At 36.3% G+C, this 18,189-nt stretch overlaps 1 protein-coding gene across 3 annotated transcripts in view; it reads left to right on the forward strand.

The window, feature by feature from the left end:
• The first annotated feature begins 13,235 nt into the window (after positions 1-13,235).
• Positions 13,236-18,189, forward strand: part of LOC140162456 (growth hormone secretagogue receptor type 1-like) — a 78,785-nt gene continuing 73,831 nt past the window's right edge. For 2 of the 3 annotated variants that reach the window (XM_072185699.1, XM_072185698.1), the window contains exon 1: positions 13,236-15,268. In XM_072185699.1, the coding sequence (XP_072041800.1) occupies positions 14,239-15,268 (1,030 nt within the window). In that variant the 5' untranslated portion in view covers positions 13,236-14,238. The remainder of the gene's footprint in view (positions 15,269-18,189) is intronic. The other variant, XM_072185697.1, reaches the window with a different exon arrangement.

The raw sequence follows: 18,189 nt of genomic DNA on the forward strand, positions 1-18,189 counted from the left end.
AAAAGTCCAAGCTTTGACTTATTTTCTCAAAATACCAAGAGCTATCTCAAGAACCACTGAACCAATACTAGGCTTGTTTGTACTCATTTTAATGCATTTTTAATGCTGATTCCAAATATGTTCATGAAAATTTGCAATTCTGAAATTTTTGAATTAAAAAAAAAATGTTGGAAATTTGTCGTCTTCAGTCGACAACCACATGAAGAGGGTTAAGTGAAAACAGAATATCTACTTTGTTAATTACATATCTGCTGTTTCATTTATTCATAGATTGGAAATCCTATTTCTCAATTTCAAAATTTAATTTAGTATTTGATATGATATAGGCCTATATTTTTACAGGTAGTTTTTATTTAGTCAGGATAAAATTGAGCAAGGATTGTTCTGGTAATTGATTTGATTAATTAGTGTGAAGTATGTTCGGCAAAGTGCAATAAGATCTTTCCCTGTTTTTAATATTTTCTACAATTTTGCTAAAATTGTCATTCCAATTAAACTTCTATAATCTTAAATGTAGATTGTTTATCGAACTTCATCTTTGAATTGAAGTTTATTGAATGATTTAAAATGAAAGAAATTGCATTGCATATACTGTTAACTCTCTTCCAGTGGGTGTTGACTGCAGATGACAAGTTTTTATTAAAAATTCTAAAAATGTTAGAATTGTACATTTTCATAACCATATTTGGAATCAGCATGAAAAATGCATTAAAGTGAGTACAAACAAGCCTAGTATTGGTTCAATGCTCCTTAAGATACTTCTTGATATCTTGAGAAAATATCTCAAAACTAAAAAAGGATGAATAATTGTCTCACTGCTGACACATGTCATTACATCGCATCACATGTGTGTGATGAGGAAAATTTAATTACATTTTATCTTATACATGATCTGTATAAAACATTTTCTCACTTTAAATCCTTCAAAATCTTGAGAGACTTTAATATGATTTGGTAATGTGTCTGTGACACACAGATCCCGGGACACAGATAGTATGCATTTGATAGTATCGGTAATACTATAGCACATCATCAACTTATCATGGCTTGATCTTAACATTCATGTCTTCAATTAGAGTTTACGAGAGAGCCAACTATACAGTAAGCCAAAAAATTAAGGTACCAGTTATGTTCACCTCCTGTATATCCTAAACAAAGACAGATATGCCATAATTGGAACCAGCAGTGGCTGCATCTTTTAGCTCAAATTTAAGACCGTATTCGTTGATATTGTTCAAGAAATAAAGACACGGCAATCCCAAAACCCAAGGAAGATACCAATTTAAAAGTTGCAGTTTGCTGCATTAAATGCCCTATTGATTTGTACGCAAAGCATTCGTGAACAAGAGAACTAGCGCTGCACTTCCATTGATCACCGTTTCTTTAATTCTCAACCAATTTCATGAAATAAGGTATTAAATCAGAGCTAAAGAGTACAGGTATTGACTGATTGTTTTAATTTGGACATATTTGTCTTTATTTGGGATATACAGGGGTGAGCATAACTGGTACCTTAATTTGTTGGCTTACTGTATACCTAAATGATATTGGTGGTAGTTGAAAGTTTTTGGTATCAAATAAAACATGTTCTTAAATAGTTGTTGTTTTTCCTGTAATTTCATTGGTTTTTGGCTGTGTTATATGAGACAATAGAGCACCTGCAATCTTAGAAATAATTGTTTGAACACTATTAAAGGCCTCATTGGAAATGGTCTCCCTCCTACCCCGTACAATGTTGACATGCCCAATATGCTCATCTTCATCATATCTCCCAACATTGCTTGGTGGGGAAAGGGGAGGGGGTACGCAAACAATGAACAAGGAGACAACACTCAGGGCCGGATTTACCTTTTTGGAGGCCCTGGGTCAGGCCAAAATTTGGAGGCCGCCAAACTCATCTTGAGGAAAGGCATGTAGTGCCCAGTTTTGGTTTGGGTGTGAGATCTATGGCGGGTGGGAGATGAGCATATAGGTTTCACTCGGATATTTGCGTGTGGAGCATGAAAAAAATTAAATTCAGACTAATCTAGCCCAAAATTAAGGTGAATTTTGCTACGGAAAGGGCCAGTGTTCGCGAAGCGTGCAAAATTGTGCAATTTTACCCTATTTTGGCCTAAATAAGAAGGATTCAGGCTAAAAAGGAATATGCACAGGACAAATAACTTTAAGATAACTTTAAGAAACGCAGTCTTTCATACAGGGGTGCTCATCTATGGAACGATCTCTCAGCTGAAGCACAGTTGTGCGATAGATCTACTGCGTTCAGGAGATTGCTTTACTGTAATTACACTGAAAACAAAAACTCGTATTATATAAGCTGAACTAAGCTTTTGTTTAATAGGACCACTAGTTTCCCCTGGTAAACTAGTTTTTAATGTCGGACTAAACGTCCATCTAGTATACTTGGCTAGTACAGCATGCAGTGAGGGAAATTGTTAGTACGGACATGCCAAACTATGCCAAATTGTGGTACTTTACTAATAAGTGAAGATTAGTTGCACCGCAAAAGTCGGTCCGACTAACTTTTCTGGCTTTACGAATTGGTAGAACGAATCATGGTTGTGGTCCGTACCAAGGATTGTACTAACGTTGAATTTACCGCCCTTTTGATCACATGGCATGACTCTTATGACAAATAAAGCTAGTAGAGCTAGTCTCTACTAGCTTATAGACAACATTTCACACATGCAGCTGCAGACGATAGCACATCTCCCGTCTTGAGATGGACAATTTAGCCCGGTAGATTAGAAATGGTCGAAGAAATGGAAAGGTATGTTTTATTGACATTTTTCCCAAGCTTGTTTTTGAATAACTTACAAAACCGTTAGAATTTGAAATGAGATTGTAAATCGGATCACAAATGTCATGATCATGGACCGTGGGTTTATGCATGCATGGTTGAGGCTGCCATGGCTGCCGAATTGTGGGAACCTTCATCATGCCGTGTGTAGTAGAAAACAGGGCTCGAAAAATGGGGCCAAATCTGTTTTTCAAATTCTAACCATGCTAAAACGGTTTGTAAGTTATTAAAAAACACAAGGTTGGGGAAAAAGGTCAATAAAACGGTACCTTTCCATATCTTCGACCACTTCTACCGGGCTAGAATTGGGCTAGTTCCACAGGCTAGTTCAGTCAGCTGAACTAGTCAAACATCATTAGTACAGATTGCCCTATTAAAAAAAATAGTCGTACTTGACATCATTTTTGATAGTAGAGCCCATTAGTAGAACACCCCAATATATTAGTTGAGCCCCTGGTCTCAGTTGAACTAATTTATTTATTAGTTGGTCATGGTTGAACTAGTATATTTGATAGTTAAGTCGCTAGTGTATCCTGATGTACTAATATATAGTTTAGTCAGTCCAGCCGTACTAGGTATAGCTCAGTCGTACTTGACATTGTTTTAACTAACTATTCTTTAGTAGAGCACCCCAAGTTTTGTTTTCAGTGTATGAATTGAACTTTGCCTAAATGTTTGCTTTTGGTTATTACTTTGTCAATTATACTTGCTTTGTATGTTTAATTTATATTTTATCACTTTGTCATATATAGTTTTTATACTTGTTTTTGTATTTCCATTTACTTTTAATATCCTTGATTAATGATGTAATGTAACATGTAAATTTATGTAGCAACACGGCCCCAGGGAAGACCAGCTCAAGGGCTGATCTGGGCTTTTCCGTGTATAAATAAAATTGAAATGAAATGAAAACTTTGGGGCCCCAAAAATTTGGGGGTCCTGGGCCCAGACCCATCTGACCCAATGGTAAATCTAGCCCTGACAACACTATTATAATTCTTAGTTTTCAGTGACTCATATAGGGTGCGCACTATGCTAAGAAGAACATGAACATTAGAGCAGGTGTTGAAACACATTTTTGCCAAGACTGTCTACAAAATTGCCTACGAAAATCCTCTGATTTTAGTTTTTGGACAATAACTCTACAGTTATGCCATCAATTTTAATAAAATTTGAGAGTGGGGGTGAGGCAAATTTCAAATAAGGCATAAAAATCTTAAATATCAGGGCGGCCAGCATCCCAGGGAGGGCAATGGGGGAACGTTAGACAAAATATGTTTAGAAAATCTCTGGTAAAGCCTTAACCTTAAACCCCTCAGGGCTTTTTCGCGACGGGAAGGGAAAGAAGGAAGGAATAAAGAGAGTAAACAAAAAAAGAAGTTGTTTGCTCTGGGTGGGATTCGAACCCGAGACCCCTCGCATGCCAAGCACTGGGTCGGCGACACCTTGCCACGGGTCTTGGGCTTCGCTGGCCAGCGAAAGCGTGTCTATATATCCCTTAGGGAGATTGCGTCATCACACCACGTGGGATGCACGCACCAGTGGCGGATCCAGAGCAGTCAGAGGGGGGGACCCAATTTGTTTTAAAAAATGTAAGTAATGGCATAAGCGGATGTACCCCCCCTCAGAAGTTAGAAACTTTTGGAAAATGAAGACCCAATTGAAGCCATTTGGTGGACCATTTTGTCACTATTTTTGTGTAAAATTTTAGTTTGAAAAAGCCTAAAATTTGCGAAAACACAGCCCAATTGAAGCCATTTGTGGACAAGTTATGACTTTTATTGTCTGAATTTTGCTTTATGATTATATGTACCCATAAAGTTGCGCATGCAGGGGTGTCGGAGGGGATGTTCCCCTCTGAAGTGAAAAATTTTGTAAAATGAAGACCTAATTGACGCCATTTGGTGGATTATTTTTGCACTCATTGTGTAAAATTTTATGTTTAAAAAGGTCGAAAATTTGCGAAATGACGGCCCAATTGAAGCCATTCGTGGACAAGTTTTGACCTTTATAAATTACCCAATATTGCTTTAGATGTAAACATATAGTTGCACACGCAGGGGGTGTCTGAGGGGGGATGTACCCCCTGAGAAGTGAGAAAATTTTGCAAAATGAAGACCTAATTGAAGCCATTTGGTGGACCATTTTGGCACTATATTATTGTGTAAAATTTTAGTTTGAAAAAGCCGAAAATATCAAATTTGCGAAATGACAGGCCAATTAAAGCCACTTTTTTCACTGTTATTGTATGATTTATTGGTTTAAACATCAAGTGGTGGGTGTTTAATACAGACACGAAAACGGGCACTTGTTTGTATACGCAGGGGTGTCTGAGGGGGATATTCCCCCTGAGATGTTTGGAAATTTTCCAAAATGAAGGTCCAATTGAAGCCATTTGGTGCATCATTTTTACACTATATAACATGATTGCTTTTTAAAACAGAAAAGGGCCCGAACTCAATTTGTAAAATTTTACATGTTACACTGACACTTTATAGGCCTAAGGCTTGAGAGTCGCAATTAAAGCATGCATGGATCGATGTTGAATTGAAGTCGACACGGAGTCCGTCTTAATAGGCCTACTGACTTTGGTGACCAAATGTGACGGGCCCTATATATATCGGCGGGCCCGCCGTAATTTTCACATGCTTTTGGGCAGAGGACCCACAGTCAAGCAAAATAATCACAGACCTATATAGATTGACCCAACTGCGATTTAGGCATATATGGGCCTATTATATGTGCAATTTAACCTTTTCCCTTCTCCTTTTCTCTTCTTTTTTCCTCCTTTTTCCTCTTTCTCTTCTCTTCTCTCCTTTCCTCTTTTTTTTTTTTTTTTTTTTTTTGGGGGCCGGGTCCCCTGAATCCACGCACGCACGAACAGCGCATATATCAAGTAGTATTTTGTAGTACTTGGTCCTGTTAGGGTTAATAGACTTGCAGCTGTACAGACATATTTCAATTAGATATGGATCATTGGCAGGATTAGATTGGCCTATTTACCTACATCATCAACCTATATAATATTTGTTCCATTAACTGCCCATGCCCCTGTAAGCGCTCAACAAGCAACTTTTTTACACACATGATCCACCATCAAGTTGTGCATCCAACCAGCGGTGGTGCCAGCAATATTTTTTCGAGGGGCATTGGGGAGGCAAAGTGAATTTCAAGGGAGGGCAAAATCAACCGATTTTGTGCAAAATTGCTGAAAAAGTGGAAATTTGAGAAAAAAGTGAGTAATTTTTGGTTTGTACTGGGGGAGGGCAACTGGGGGCAAACGTTCTGACTGTGAGGCATTTGGGGACAACTGGGGGAAAGAATTCTGACTGGGGGCATTCCCCCCTGGTGCTGCTACTGTATCCAACTACACATGGATCCAACACAGAACCATTAAAACGTGCATTGTACATATAAAATCCATACTTTAATTTTGACCATTTAAATATATGCAACTATCAAACAATGTAAAAAATAAGCGCTACCCAAAATGGCTTGGCAGTTAATGGAATGAAAAGAGAACATGTAATTCCTTGTACTTCTGGATCCAAGTGCACTGTTACCCCAATTTCACCCTAATTATAAAATATCACTGCTGGGTCAAAGATTTGGTAAAGTAAATGAGGTTCTCATTTTACAGACTGTATCACATAAGGCCAAACAAAATAAATTGTTTCATTGTCTATAGATACCCTACAAGGGTATGTCGGTCAACTTTTTATGTATAATATAATATACATTGTTAAACGTCATAGCCAAATTATGTATAGGCCTAATTAGCTTAATATAGGCTATAGAATAGGGATACTGCACAAAGTTTAGCCACTATTTGGTTATTTCATATAATTTTGCTATTACATTTAAAAATCCACACTCCCCCTGTGGAATATTTTGGAAATATCCTCTACAGGGGGAGTATGAATTTCAAATGGAATGAACACATTAGGCTGCTCCATTTGAATTTCATACACCCTCTGAGAAAGATTCAACCTGAATCTTCCACAGAGGGAGAGTGAGTTTCAAATGGAGCTGCTAATGTGTTAATTCCAGTTGAAATTCATACTCCCCCTGTAGAAGATATTTCCAAATTCTTCCACAGTGGTAGTGTGAATTTTAAATAGAATAGCCCATTTTATCAGGATATTAACTAGGCATAATATGTTACAATTGGTCAGAGCAGAATTTGCTTCCAAGCAAAGTTGCAGTCTGCACTGTTGCCAAGGTGACTAAAATGTTTCTTGATTATAGATAAATAATCACCTGTTTTGGGTGCACTTATTGTATCTCATATCTAGATTATATTGTTGCATGCACGTTTCAGATAATATCACTATGAAGGATAGTTCTTAGAATATAATGCACAAGTGAAGAATACATAATTGTGAACAGCAATGAGCACTTGAAGTACAAATAAATGCGTTATTTAGAACGAAAGTCAGAAATACTAGGTAATTAGAGAATAAAAGATAGGATTTTGTCTTTTGCCTATCCAATATCGTGTCATAATGGATGGGCTGGCCAATATTTTGAGTAGTGGATGCCGGCGCACAAAATGCTATCTTTTATTCTCATTCTTATTCAGTTTTAATGTAATTTTTGCGAGAAAAACTGCCTTTTTTCAGAAAAAATTAAAGTTACTTTTGTGAGGACATCCCCGTTGTTTTAAATGAACGAAACCATCACGAACATCTAAGCCGCCGAGTCGCATTTTAGTTCTCGCCGTGTATTATGCAAACGCATTATCGCGCGATCATTGAGGAGCAACAAGCGTGCCGCCGCTGCGTGGCGGCGCGCACCCTGACTAATATCACTATCAACTATCAACCTTTTTGATATGAAGACATATGTTGACATCAAATTATTGAGTGCGTTGAATGACTGTTAAAACTTTATTGCTTTGTATGCTAGCCATGGAGTTTGTAGATATCAAGAGTTACCTCAAGAGCCACTGAACCAATTCAAGGCTTATTCATACTCATTTTGATGTACTCTTCATGCTGATTCCAAATATGGTCATAAAAATGTACAATTCTGAATTGTTTTGAATTTTTAAAGAAAATTCAAACCTTTTCATCTGCAGTCAACACGCCAGCATGGGGAGGGTTATATGCTACCCTAAACTTGTATTCCGATTAATGTAAAAAAATTACTGTTTTTCCTAATTTTTACCGTTTTTGATACCCTGAATGAGTACATTACCTATAATGCTGATGAACTACGCTTTATACTTGTTTGTAACGAGCATGCTATCACCTTGATATTCAAGTGGCCCCTTGGGCATTGTATCAGTTCAGTTCAGTTCAGTTTATTTCATCCATTCAAAATACATGTTAACATAATACAGAATAATATTTTCTTGTATAAAACAGTGTGGAACATTTTAAATTATATGACAAAAGTATGAAAAACAGAGGATGAGGATGCCACCAAACGCACAGCGTGATGTTGTGGCACCCTATACATAATGTTTCAATTTTACAATAAGCAAAACAAAATTTATTACAATAGGAAAATAAAACGAACAAAGACAAACAAGCCTTGTAAGTAGAGAAAATACAAGATTTACCAATGCAAAATTCAAAGTATACAATGCATATTAAATAAGAAATAATTTTATAACCAGTAGGCATATCTAGAATATTAAGTCATTTTAGGCCTATATTACATGAAAAAGATGTATTGTAAATGTAACAAGTATTGGATATAGGCCTACAACCTTGAAAACAAAACATGCATGCATGAGCAAATCAGAGGCCTAAATCCAACATTATGTATATTATGTGATGAGCTGCCAAGTAACCACCATCCACTGTTATACTTGGTGTGTAATCTTGATGCGTGATTCTTTCTCCTTCTTAATAATTATACCATCAAATTATATACAAATTGTGCCTTAGTACCACCTCAGTCCACCTGAGACAATGTGATACTACAGGCAGTCAACATTTATAGGTAAATTTTCACGGGAAAATTTTTCTGGACACGTGACCAATGCGTATCAATGTGAGTGTAACCTCGAGCCTGATCTCTGACCCCCGGCGGTGACCTCGCTATTCAAGTCTTAGTAATTTTGCGTTGGAATAGTATTTTTGACCGCAATTTTAATAGAAATTTGTGCATTGCAAATTTATTGAATATTATGTTATCTTAATTTTTTCACAATATCATCAAAACGTAATTTCAAAAATATCTATCTACGGAAAAAAATATTTATATACGGAAACTCTTACCAAAACATTATTAACTTGCGACAAGTAACTTATTTTGCCTCAAAGGAAGAATTCTTCCTATTCAAATACATTGGAAGAACACCCGCTGTGCTCGGGTCACATTCCATAATGCTAATATGTCTGCGCCCATGGGTGTCACGTGTCCAGAAAATTTTCCCGTGAAAATTTACCTATTAATTCTGACTGACTGGGGAGTTGAGAACTACATTAATGTGCATCAATGTAAAGTCTGATTCTCACTCCGCTTGGCACTGAAAATTCTCATCACGCTGTGGAAATTTCGGCCCATGATGGAGTTGGATTTTGTCCAGGGATTTTGTTCAACTTTATAGCATCGCGCTGCGATATCGCAGCCATGCATGCTTGTGATTGGCTGCTGGCAAATCAAGGTCAGCAGGATGACCATAAAAGGAGATGCAGACCCCACATGCTTTTAAAACATTGCAACATCGCGCGATGAAATTGAAATGTACCACTGAACTAATACTAGGCTTGTTGGTACTCATTTTGATGTACTCTTCATGCTTATTCCAAATATGGTCATGAAAATGTACAATTCTGAATTGTTTTGAATTTTTAAATTCAAATCTGCAGTCAACACGCCAGCATTGAGAGGGTTACATTCTACCCTAAACTTGTATTCCGATTAAAAAAATTACCATTTTTCCTCATTTTTACTGTTTTTGATACCCTGAATGAGTACATTACGTATAATGCTTATGAACCACGCTTTACACTTATTTGTATTTTACGAGCATGCTATCACCTTGATATTCAAGTGGCCCCTTGGGCATTGTATATTATGTGATGAGCTGCCAAGTTAGCATCATTATACTGCTATACTTGGTGTACAATCTTGATGCGTGATTCTTTCTCCTTCTTAATAATTATACCATCAAATTATATACAAATTGTGCCTTAGTACCACCTGAGACAATGCGACATTACACACAGGAGTTGAGAACCACATTAATGTGCACCAATGTAAAATACAGCTCAATCCTAATTAGTCATTTAGTACTAACTGGCAATAATAATTGAGTTTCACTATTTGGCCAAATTTATGAATTAAGGGCCAAAAACATGCATTTTTGGGGTGTTTTTTACATGCTGTGACAATCAAGTCTGAAGACACATACAAAGTCTAATTTCAAATGAATGCACTCTAATGTTTGAAAAAGACATGTTTCCTTCTTACAACCAATCATTAAGGGATCTGGAATGAGCGTTTTGGGCGTTTCGACAGCATTTTTTGTGGGACATGAGAACACATCAGACATATCGAATTGCATTCTGAATACGAAGAATGTCTTTCTGATATCAAATAATTTTCATTTTTGAAATTCACGGTATAATACAAATTTTATGACAAATTATTAAAAGTTGATATTTTTCACATTTTTGATATATAACCGTCCTCGAAGTAAATTTAATAAATGTAATGATATATTCTTAAAGTGTATGTAGCTGGGAGGAAAAGCCGACAATCAATTGAACATTTTAACGTTTCATATTGAAGATATGGATTTTTCCCCCAAAAGACCTAATTTTTTGGTGTTTTGGGAAAAAATCCATATCTTCAATACTGAAAGGTCAAAATTTTCAATTGATCGTCGGCTTTTCATCCCACCTACATACACTTTAAGTACATATCATCAGATTTATAAAGTTTACTTGAGTAATGTTAAATATCAAAAATATCAATTTTAATGATTTGCCATAAAATGTGTATTACATTGCTAATTTCAAAAATCAAAATTATTTGATATCAGAAGGACATTCTTCGATTCAGAATGCAATTCGATATGTCTGATGTGCTCTCATGTCCCACAATAAATACTGTCCAAACGTTCATACCCCTTCCCTTAAGGTAACACAAAAAAGTGAAATTTAGACCAAAATTTCAGCATATATCATACTCAAGATTTTGAATGCTTAAACTTGTTCCAAATCTTTGATTTTTGTGACTTGATTGTCAGAAAACATGCCAACAAATGTTTTCAACTCCCTTTTTCAAGAAATTAGTAAACTAGTGAACTTTTTCTTTTAACTCCAGTTAGTACTATGAATGATGAATGCTGTATTTTTCTGGAATGGGGAGTAGTTTCTGCCATTTTATCTCTTTAACCCCCTGAGCACTACCTGTTGATCTAACATTGCTTCTGATTGGTCAATTACGTGATATCTTCACTTTAATCACCAATCAGAATGGAGCTTTGCAAATAATTCACTCCATTTTTTGTGTGGTGAAATAATTATTATTCTAAAAATGTTGCTGATTGGACCAATTGATATTGAAAACCTCTTTTTGACCAATAGGCAGGTAGCTCTCATAGGGTTAAACAATATGAGTTTATTTCTTTATGTCTGTATTTATTGGTTTTCATCCCCTGTAACTGCAGTTGCTATATATATAATTGAATGGACTATTCCATTTGAAATCTTAACCCCCCCTCCCCTTGTGTAAGTTTAATGAAAAAGTCTTCCACAGAGGAGTGTGTTTTCAAACAGAATTGGCCACAGTTCATTTTGAAACCCATACTCCCTCTGTGTATAGCTTTACCTATATCTTCCACAATGGGAGTGAGTATTACAAATGGAAGACCAAACTGTCTATTCTGTTTAAAACCCATATCCCCTCTGTGGAAGACTCCGCTCTAATCTTCCACAAGGGGAACTTGAGAGTTGGCATTGAGCCATGGATTCACCTCACATGAATCACATCCATCTCAAATCTATCTTGCAAGTGAGGCAGACTAGCCTCGCATGAAGCAAGAAGCCATGACTCTGAAAAGGGAGCTCAATCAGCATGCTCTCCTCTCCAGCTATTGGGCTATTCTATTTGAAATCCATACACCCCCCCCCTATGGAAGACATGGCCTTAATCTCCCACACAGGGGGTATAGATTTCAAATGGATTCAGGTAGACCATTTGAAATTCACACTCCCTGTGTGGAAGATTAAGGTTATGTTTTCCATAGGGGGTGTAAGCATTTCAACTGGAATAGCCCAATGCATGCTGACTGGCAAAATCTGTCCTTAGGCAATGAAAAAAACAACAGTTTTGCAACTGTAATTTTGAGTTTTACAAATTTTGGGTTTTTTAGCTGTATGAAATAATTATTATGAGTGCATGGCTGTTTTTGGCACTGTAGAGTTTCATGGTAATAGATATTGTTTCAGAAAGCTGTTGGTTTACAGTTTTAAGCAGGGATGTGAGAGTATTATATTTGTACACAGTGGCGGTGCTTTCTGGGGGGCAATATTTTTCTTGCCCCCTCACTTTTGAGGAAAAAAACCCAAATGAAGTAAATTTTCACTTTTTTGCTGCAATTTTACCTCCCCTGAAATTCACCTCCCCCATGCCCCCCCTCCCCCCCCCTCCCATAAAAATATCCTGGTGCCACCACTGTTTGTACAGTATTTTATTTTGATACTGTAAAATTGTACAATTTCCTAGCATATGTTAGGAAAATATAGCTGCTGGAAACTGCACTGCCATTAACATTATTTGTTAGTCTAGTACGCATCATTCAAAATCTCACCATAAATGTGTTTTGTTTTTTTCCATTTCCAGACACGCAAACACAACGTTAACACTCTACAAGGATATGTATGTTTGAATCAGAGACACAGTGGCCAGTCACAGGCAGAGAAATAACAGTGATCATTACCACCTGTCTACATCCCAACACACGGTGGCAGCAGACAGATTTTGCAGTATACCATCTCACGCAAGTAATCACCATTTGAGCACACTGAGAGTTTCTGGCAGGTGAAGCAGTACATGGTAGTATAGCAAGCCGTAGCACACGCCTCATTGGTACATCCACTGCCAGGGAGTCAGCAACGAAATCCCATGCAATATTGATGTGGAAAAGTGATGCACAATTTCTGCTTCAAACAATGACGGAGATAATGGACTTTTAGTTCTCAATGTTAGAACTTGGCTCAGTGAATTGACTTCAACCTTGGGAATAAACAAACAAACAAACAAACAAACAAGAGTGGTGATATTCTTGCGATTTATTAAACGCCATTAGTGGTGGTTTATTGACGACAAAAAAAGTGGATTTTTTTTTCTAACGGGAAGTTATCAAGTAATCAACGGATGATTTTACAAGGATAATTTTGAAAACAGAGGTAATATGGTTACTTCTTGTCGAGTAATGTGAAGAAGAAGATATTGGTTCAATTGAGATGACATTTTGATGTATTGGAATGACTTTTTTCCATTAGTGGATGATTTTTATCAATAATATGGATGAATGCAATGGCTAGTATTGTTATTACTCTACTGAGGTGATTTTGCTACCATATTTGTAGCAAATTTCACAATAATTGGTCGTTATTTTTTAACGGAAACTTCCAGAATTCTACTAACCACAATAATACTTCTACATTCTATGGTTTTTGTTCTTTGCTGGATTTTGAACAAATTTGGCAGAGAATTGGTGAAAATTTTTGTAAAAAGTGCACTTTTGACCCAAACTACACTACCTAAGGATATACGAGCTACTTCTGCGCTTTAGAAGATACTTCTTATTTGGATTCGGAAGCTATTCGGAGTGAATTTGGTGATAATGACAAGCACATCACTTACAGACCAACTAAGTGGAGAGCTGCTTTGAAAAAAAAAATATTGCAAGAAAATTATTTAAATTTACGTGCCTGTATTGGATTTAATCTCCGTAGCATTTATCTCTCGACAACAGTGTTCAATTTGTAAAATATTTATGAGATTAGAAGAAACATTGCGGTGTAACTCCTATTACGTTGTTATAAGTGGAGCTAACATATTTCAAGCTGATATATATATTTATCAAGTGCAATTCATGCAGTGGATATACTTCGTCATTTTGTATAGCAACTTATGTAGTGTGTTTTAACAATATTATATAATATGATCTGAAATTGGGATCGTAATATTGACTAATTTTATCATTAGTCAAACTACTATTAGTCATTATTCATTGGATTAACATGCGATTGTGCAGTTTATATGTCAAAGTGTGGCATACTTTTACTACGGAATAGTCATTAGTCGGAATAGTCATTAGTCATTAGTCATTAGTCATATTAACATTCCTTAATCAGATGTTTGTATGACTGCATCCAGTCTTTGTGGAGTTAAACCAATCATAGTCATTATTCATTAGTCGTCTACTACAGTTTATCTGCAAAATCACCGTGGAGGTGTTTCCCACCATGGCGAGCGTAGTTCAAACGGTGTCCTCCGCCGAGCTACCTTATATGGAGGGCGAATCGATAGGATCAAGCTTCTTCAACTACGAAGATTTTATGTGTGATGTTCCGCTGGATAAATTAAAGGAAATGGCCAATGGAAGCGATAAGGTGCTTGATCAACTGAAAATAAACACGTCAATGTGCTTCAATATCGGTACTTGTCCGATGGCAATGTACAACGCTACCGGCCAAGAACTTATCGAGTATTTAGTTCATTTACTGGGAGAACCTCACTATTCGTACTCTTTCATTATACCATTCGTTGTAATTCTTGGCTTACTAGTAACAATTGGATTCTTAGGCAATTTATTCACAATAATCGTTATATTTCGGAATCGAGTACTACAGACCTCATCACATTATTTAGTTAGCATGGCATTCTCTGATTTACTCATATTATCGCTTACCGGTCCAACTGAGATCGCCTTTGCGCTTTCTGCGTGGCCGTGGGTCTACAGCGACTTTTTGTGCCGTGTGCGTTATTACCTTATAGAAGCCTGCACATATACCACAGTTCTTCATATCACCGCTTTCACTGTTGAACGTTACATCGCCATCTGTCATCCGATCAAGGCCAAGTCGCTAGTCACAAAATCGCGAGCCACCAAAATAATCATCTCCATCTGGTTCTTTTCGTTTACCGTCTGCCTTCCGTTATTTATCGCATATCACACGTGGGAAGTGTGTCCCGGCATTCCGGAATCAATGTTCTGTCACGTTCAGGATACTATTTGGAACAAACGTGTCGACAATTTTTACAGATTTTCGTTAACGGTGCTTTTTCTTATACCAATGACCGTCATCTCCATATTATACTCACTTATTGCCAGAGTATTATACGGATCTAACATTCAAGTAAAAATGCGTAGGAGCTCAAGGACTACAACTAATAAAATCAGAACAAAAAAGAATGGTTCAATACCAGATGAAACACACCAAAAAGCTGAGGATTCTGTGGAGAAAACAAGGAGACAGATTGTAAAAATGCTGGGTAAGTCTCACCCTATTATTAACCCTCTCCACGCAGGTAACAAATTTCAAATTGGAAAAATCAAATATTTCAGAATTATACATTTTCATGACCATATTTGTAATCAGCATGAAAAATGCATTAAAATGAGTACAAACAAGCCTAGTATTGGTTCAGTGGTTCTTGAGATAGCTTTTTATTTCGATCCCTATGGCTAACACACAGAGCATTAACAATGGGCTGTTCCAGTTTAAATCCATACACCCCCTATGGAAGACATATCCTTAACTCTCTCCATATGGGTGTTGACTGCAGATGACAAATTATTTTTGAAAAAATCAAAAATTTTCATGACCATATTTGGAATCAGCATGAAAAATGTATTAAAATGAGTACAAACAAGCCTGGTATTGGTTCAGAGGTTCTTAAGATAGCTCTTGATATTTTGAGAAAATGTCTCAAAACTTTTTATTTTGATCCCTATGGCTAGCACGCAGAGCATTAACAAGGGGCTATTCCAGTTGAAATCCATACACCCTCTATGGAATGGGTGAATCCGTTTGACATCTATATATACCCTCTGTGTGGAAGATTAAGATCATGTCTTCCATTAGGGGGTGTATGTATTTCAACTCTAATAGCCCGATATCAAAGTCGCTCTCACTGAATCGGAAACTTTAAAAAAAAATCATAACAACTGAGATTTTTGCACTTTTGCTTGAAGTATAGTCCTATATCACACTCTGTAAAAGGCCAAAAGAGACAGAGTACACTTCCAAAAGTGTTGATATAATAACACATATAACACTATTTGAGCAACACTTTGTTAACACTTAACACATTTATTAACACATAATTCCACTAACACTAACTTTTAACATTTAACATTTTATTAACACTTATTTTGACATAAACATTTTAACACGTGTGTTAACCCATCTTCACTAACATGTTAAAGTGTTTTAAGTTTAATAGAAGTGTTCTCTTTTTATATGTGAACATGTGTGCAAGTGTTACAAAAGCATTTAAATTTAACATTTTGACTTCAAATTAGTTTTATTAATTTATAAGTATTAATAAATGTTACATGTCACAATTTTTATAATGAAATTATTTGTTAAATAAAGGTGTTAGGTGTTTAAAAAGTGTTGCTTATATAGTGTTAATAATTGAAAGTTTGAATAAAAAATTGAAATAAAAGTTGTAAAATAAATGTGCAAATTAGAAATCAACTCATCATAATGAATGAATACCGTAAACGTTCGCCTAATGGCGCTATAGGCTCCCTTGACATAACTGGAATTTTAGACACAAACTAAAAGTGCCCTCCCATAAAAATCCCACCAGCAAATAAGGGCACATACCCTTAATTCTTGTTGGGATTTTTAGAGAAGGGAGCTCTCTATTTGTATATGAAATTTACCCCATGGCAAAGAAGCCCAGGGGCGCCATTATAGGCGAACGTTTACGGTATTCAAAGAAGACAAAAAACTTCAAAAGAAAATATTTTTGAAAAAAAAAAAAAAGTGAAAAAAAAATTGAAAATAGCAAATTTGAAATAAAAAACCACTAGCTCATTATCAAAATAACAAAATATGCAAATTATTCCCCCCCTCCCCAAAAAAAAAGGTTTTTTTTTTTGTTGTTGCTGAAAATAAGATATTTGAAAAAAATGCAATTTAACTCATTATCATAACAACAAATATGTGACCTGCTCTGACGAAACCCGCCATAAGTCGCACTCAGCCATTTCGAGATACGGCCAGTTAAAGTTGGGAAATCTGTGAAAAACCTTGCAGATTTTGATTTTTCAGTTTTTATTATTTTTTGATTCCTTAATATGTTTACTTTAACCTACCATTGAAAACAAAATATTCTTTTACGTCTAAAGCACCCACATCTAGCATTTTCTGAGCCAAAACCAGGGCTTTAACATGTCATTTAACAACTTTAAAGCCACTTTTCTTGCATTTGCCATTTCTTTATGTGTCGCTTCCCCCTTCCCGTTGAAAGACCGTAGAATGAGGACCAAATGTCCCAGAAACATTTTAGTATCAAAAGAAAGCTGAAGACCTATACTAAATGATGACATCAAAAACTCTATTTTCAAAATTAGTGACTTGGTTTTGTGGGAGCGGGTCACATATGCAATTTTGACCACAAAAGTAGCCTGAGTTTCTAAACGTTGCCTAACTATCGTAGAATTTCTGAAGTCAATCTGCCTGTCCATTCAAGCAGTGCAGCGCCAGGGGGGATTTTCCTCCTAACATTTTTTCATTTCATTTCAATTTCAGTGCAAAATATGCAAATTCATTGATATAATAACAAATAACCAAATTAGACCTCCCAAAATGAGGTGGATTTTCTGACCGTAGACTACCTAATCTAGAATATCCGAAGTCAATCCACCTATCCATTCAAGAATTGGGCTATTCCATTTAAAATCCACACTACCCCTGTGGAAGATTTAGCTAAAGTCTTCCACAAAGGGAGTATAAGTTTTGAATAGAATAGGCAATTGGGTAACTTCCATTTGAAATACTCACTCCAGTTATGGAAAATATATAGGTAAAACCATAATACAGGGGAGTATGGGTATCAAAATGATTAACTCTGACCAATTACATTTGAAAAACTTACTCCCCATGTGGAATGTATTTCCAAAATCTTCCACAGGGGTAGTGTGGATTTCAATTGGAATAGCCCATTACAGCACCTAGAAGTGGTACGACAGGCGGTCATTGCAAAAGAAACAGTCTGCCTTGCGGTGGAGGCATAAATTGGAATTCCCAAAGTAGGGTGACATAAAGCCAGCATTATGGACCACATGTTTGCGGCCTTATCTCAAAAATCTGAAAATGATGTGTATTTGCATTTTGCAAAAATTATATAGTCCAAGCTGTTTGGTATATTTTCTCAAAATACAGGCCCGTAGTTGGGGG

The sequence above is a fragment of the Amphiura filiformis genome, chromosome 10 (genome assembly GCF_039555335.1).
Source record: "Amphiura filiformis chromosome 10, Afil_fr2py, whole genome shotgun sequence".
Classification (NCBI taxonomy): domain Eukaryota; kingdom Metazoa; phylum Echinodermata; class Ophiuroidea; order Amphilepidida; family Amphiuridae; genus Amphiura; species Amphiura filiformis.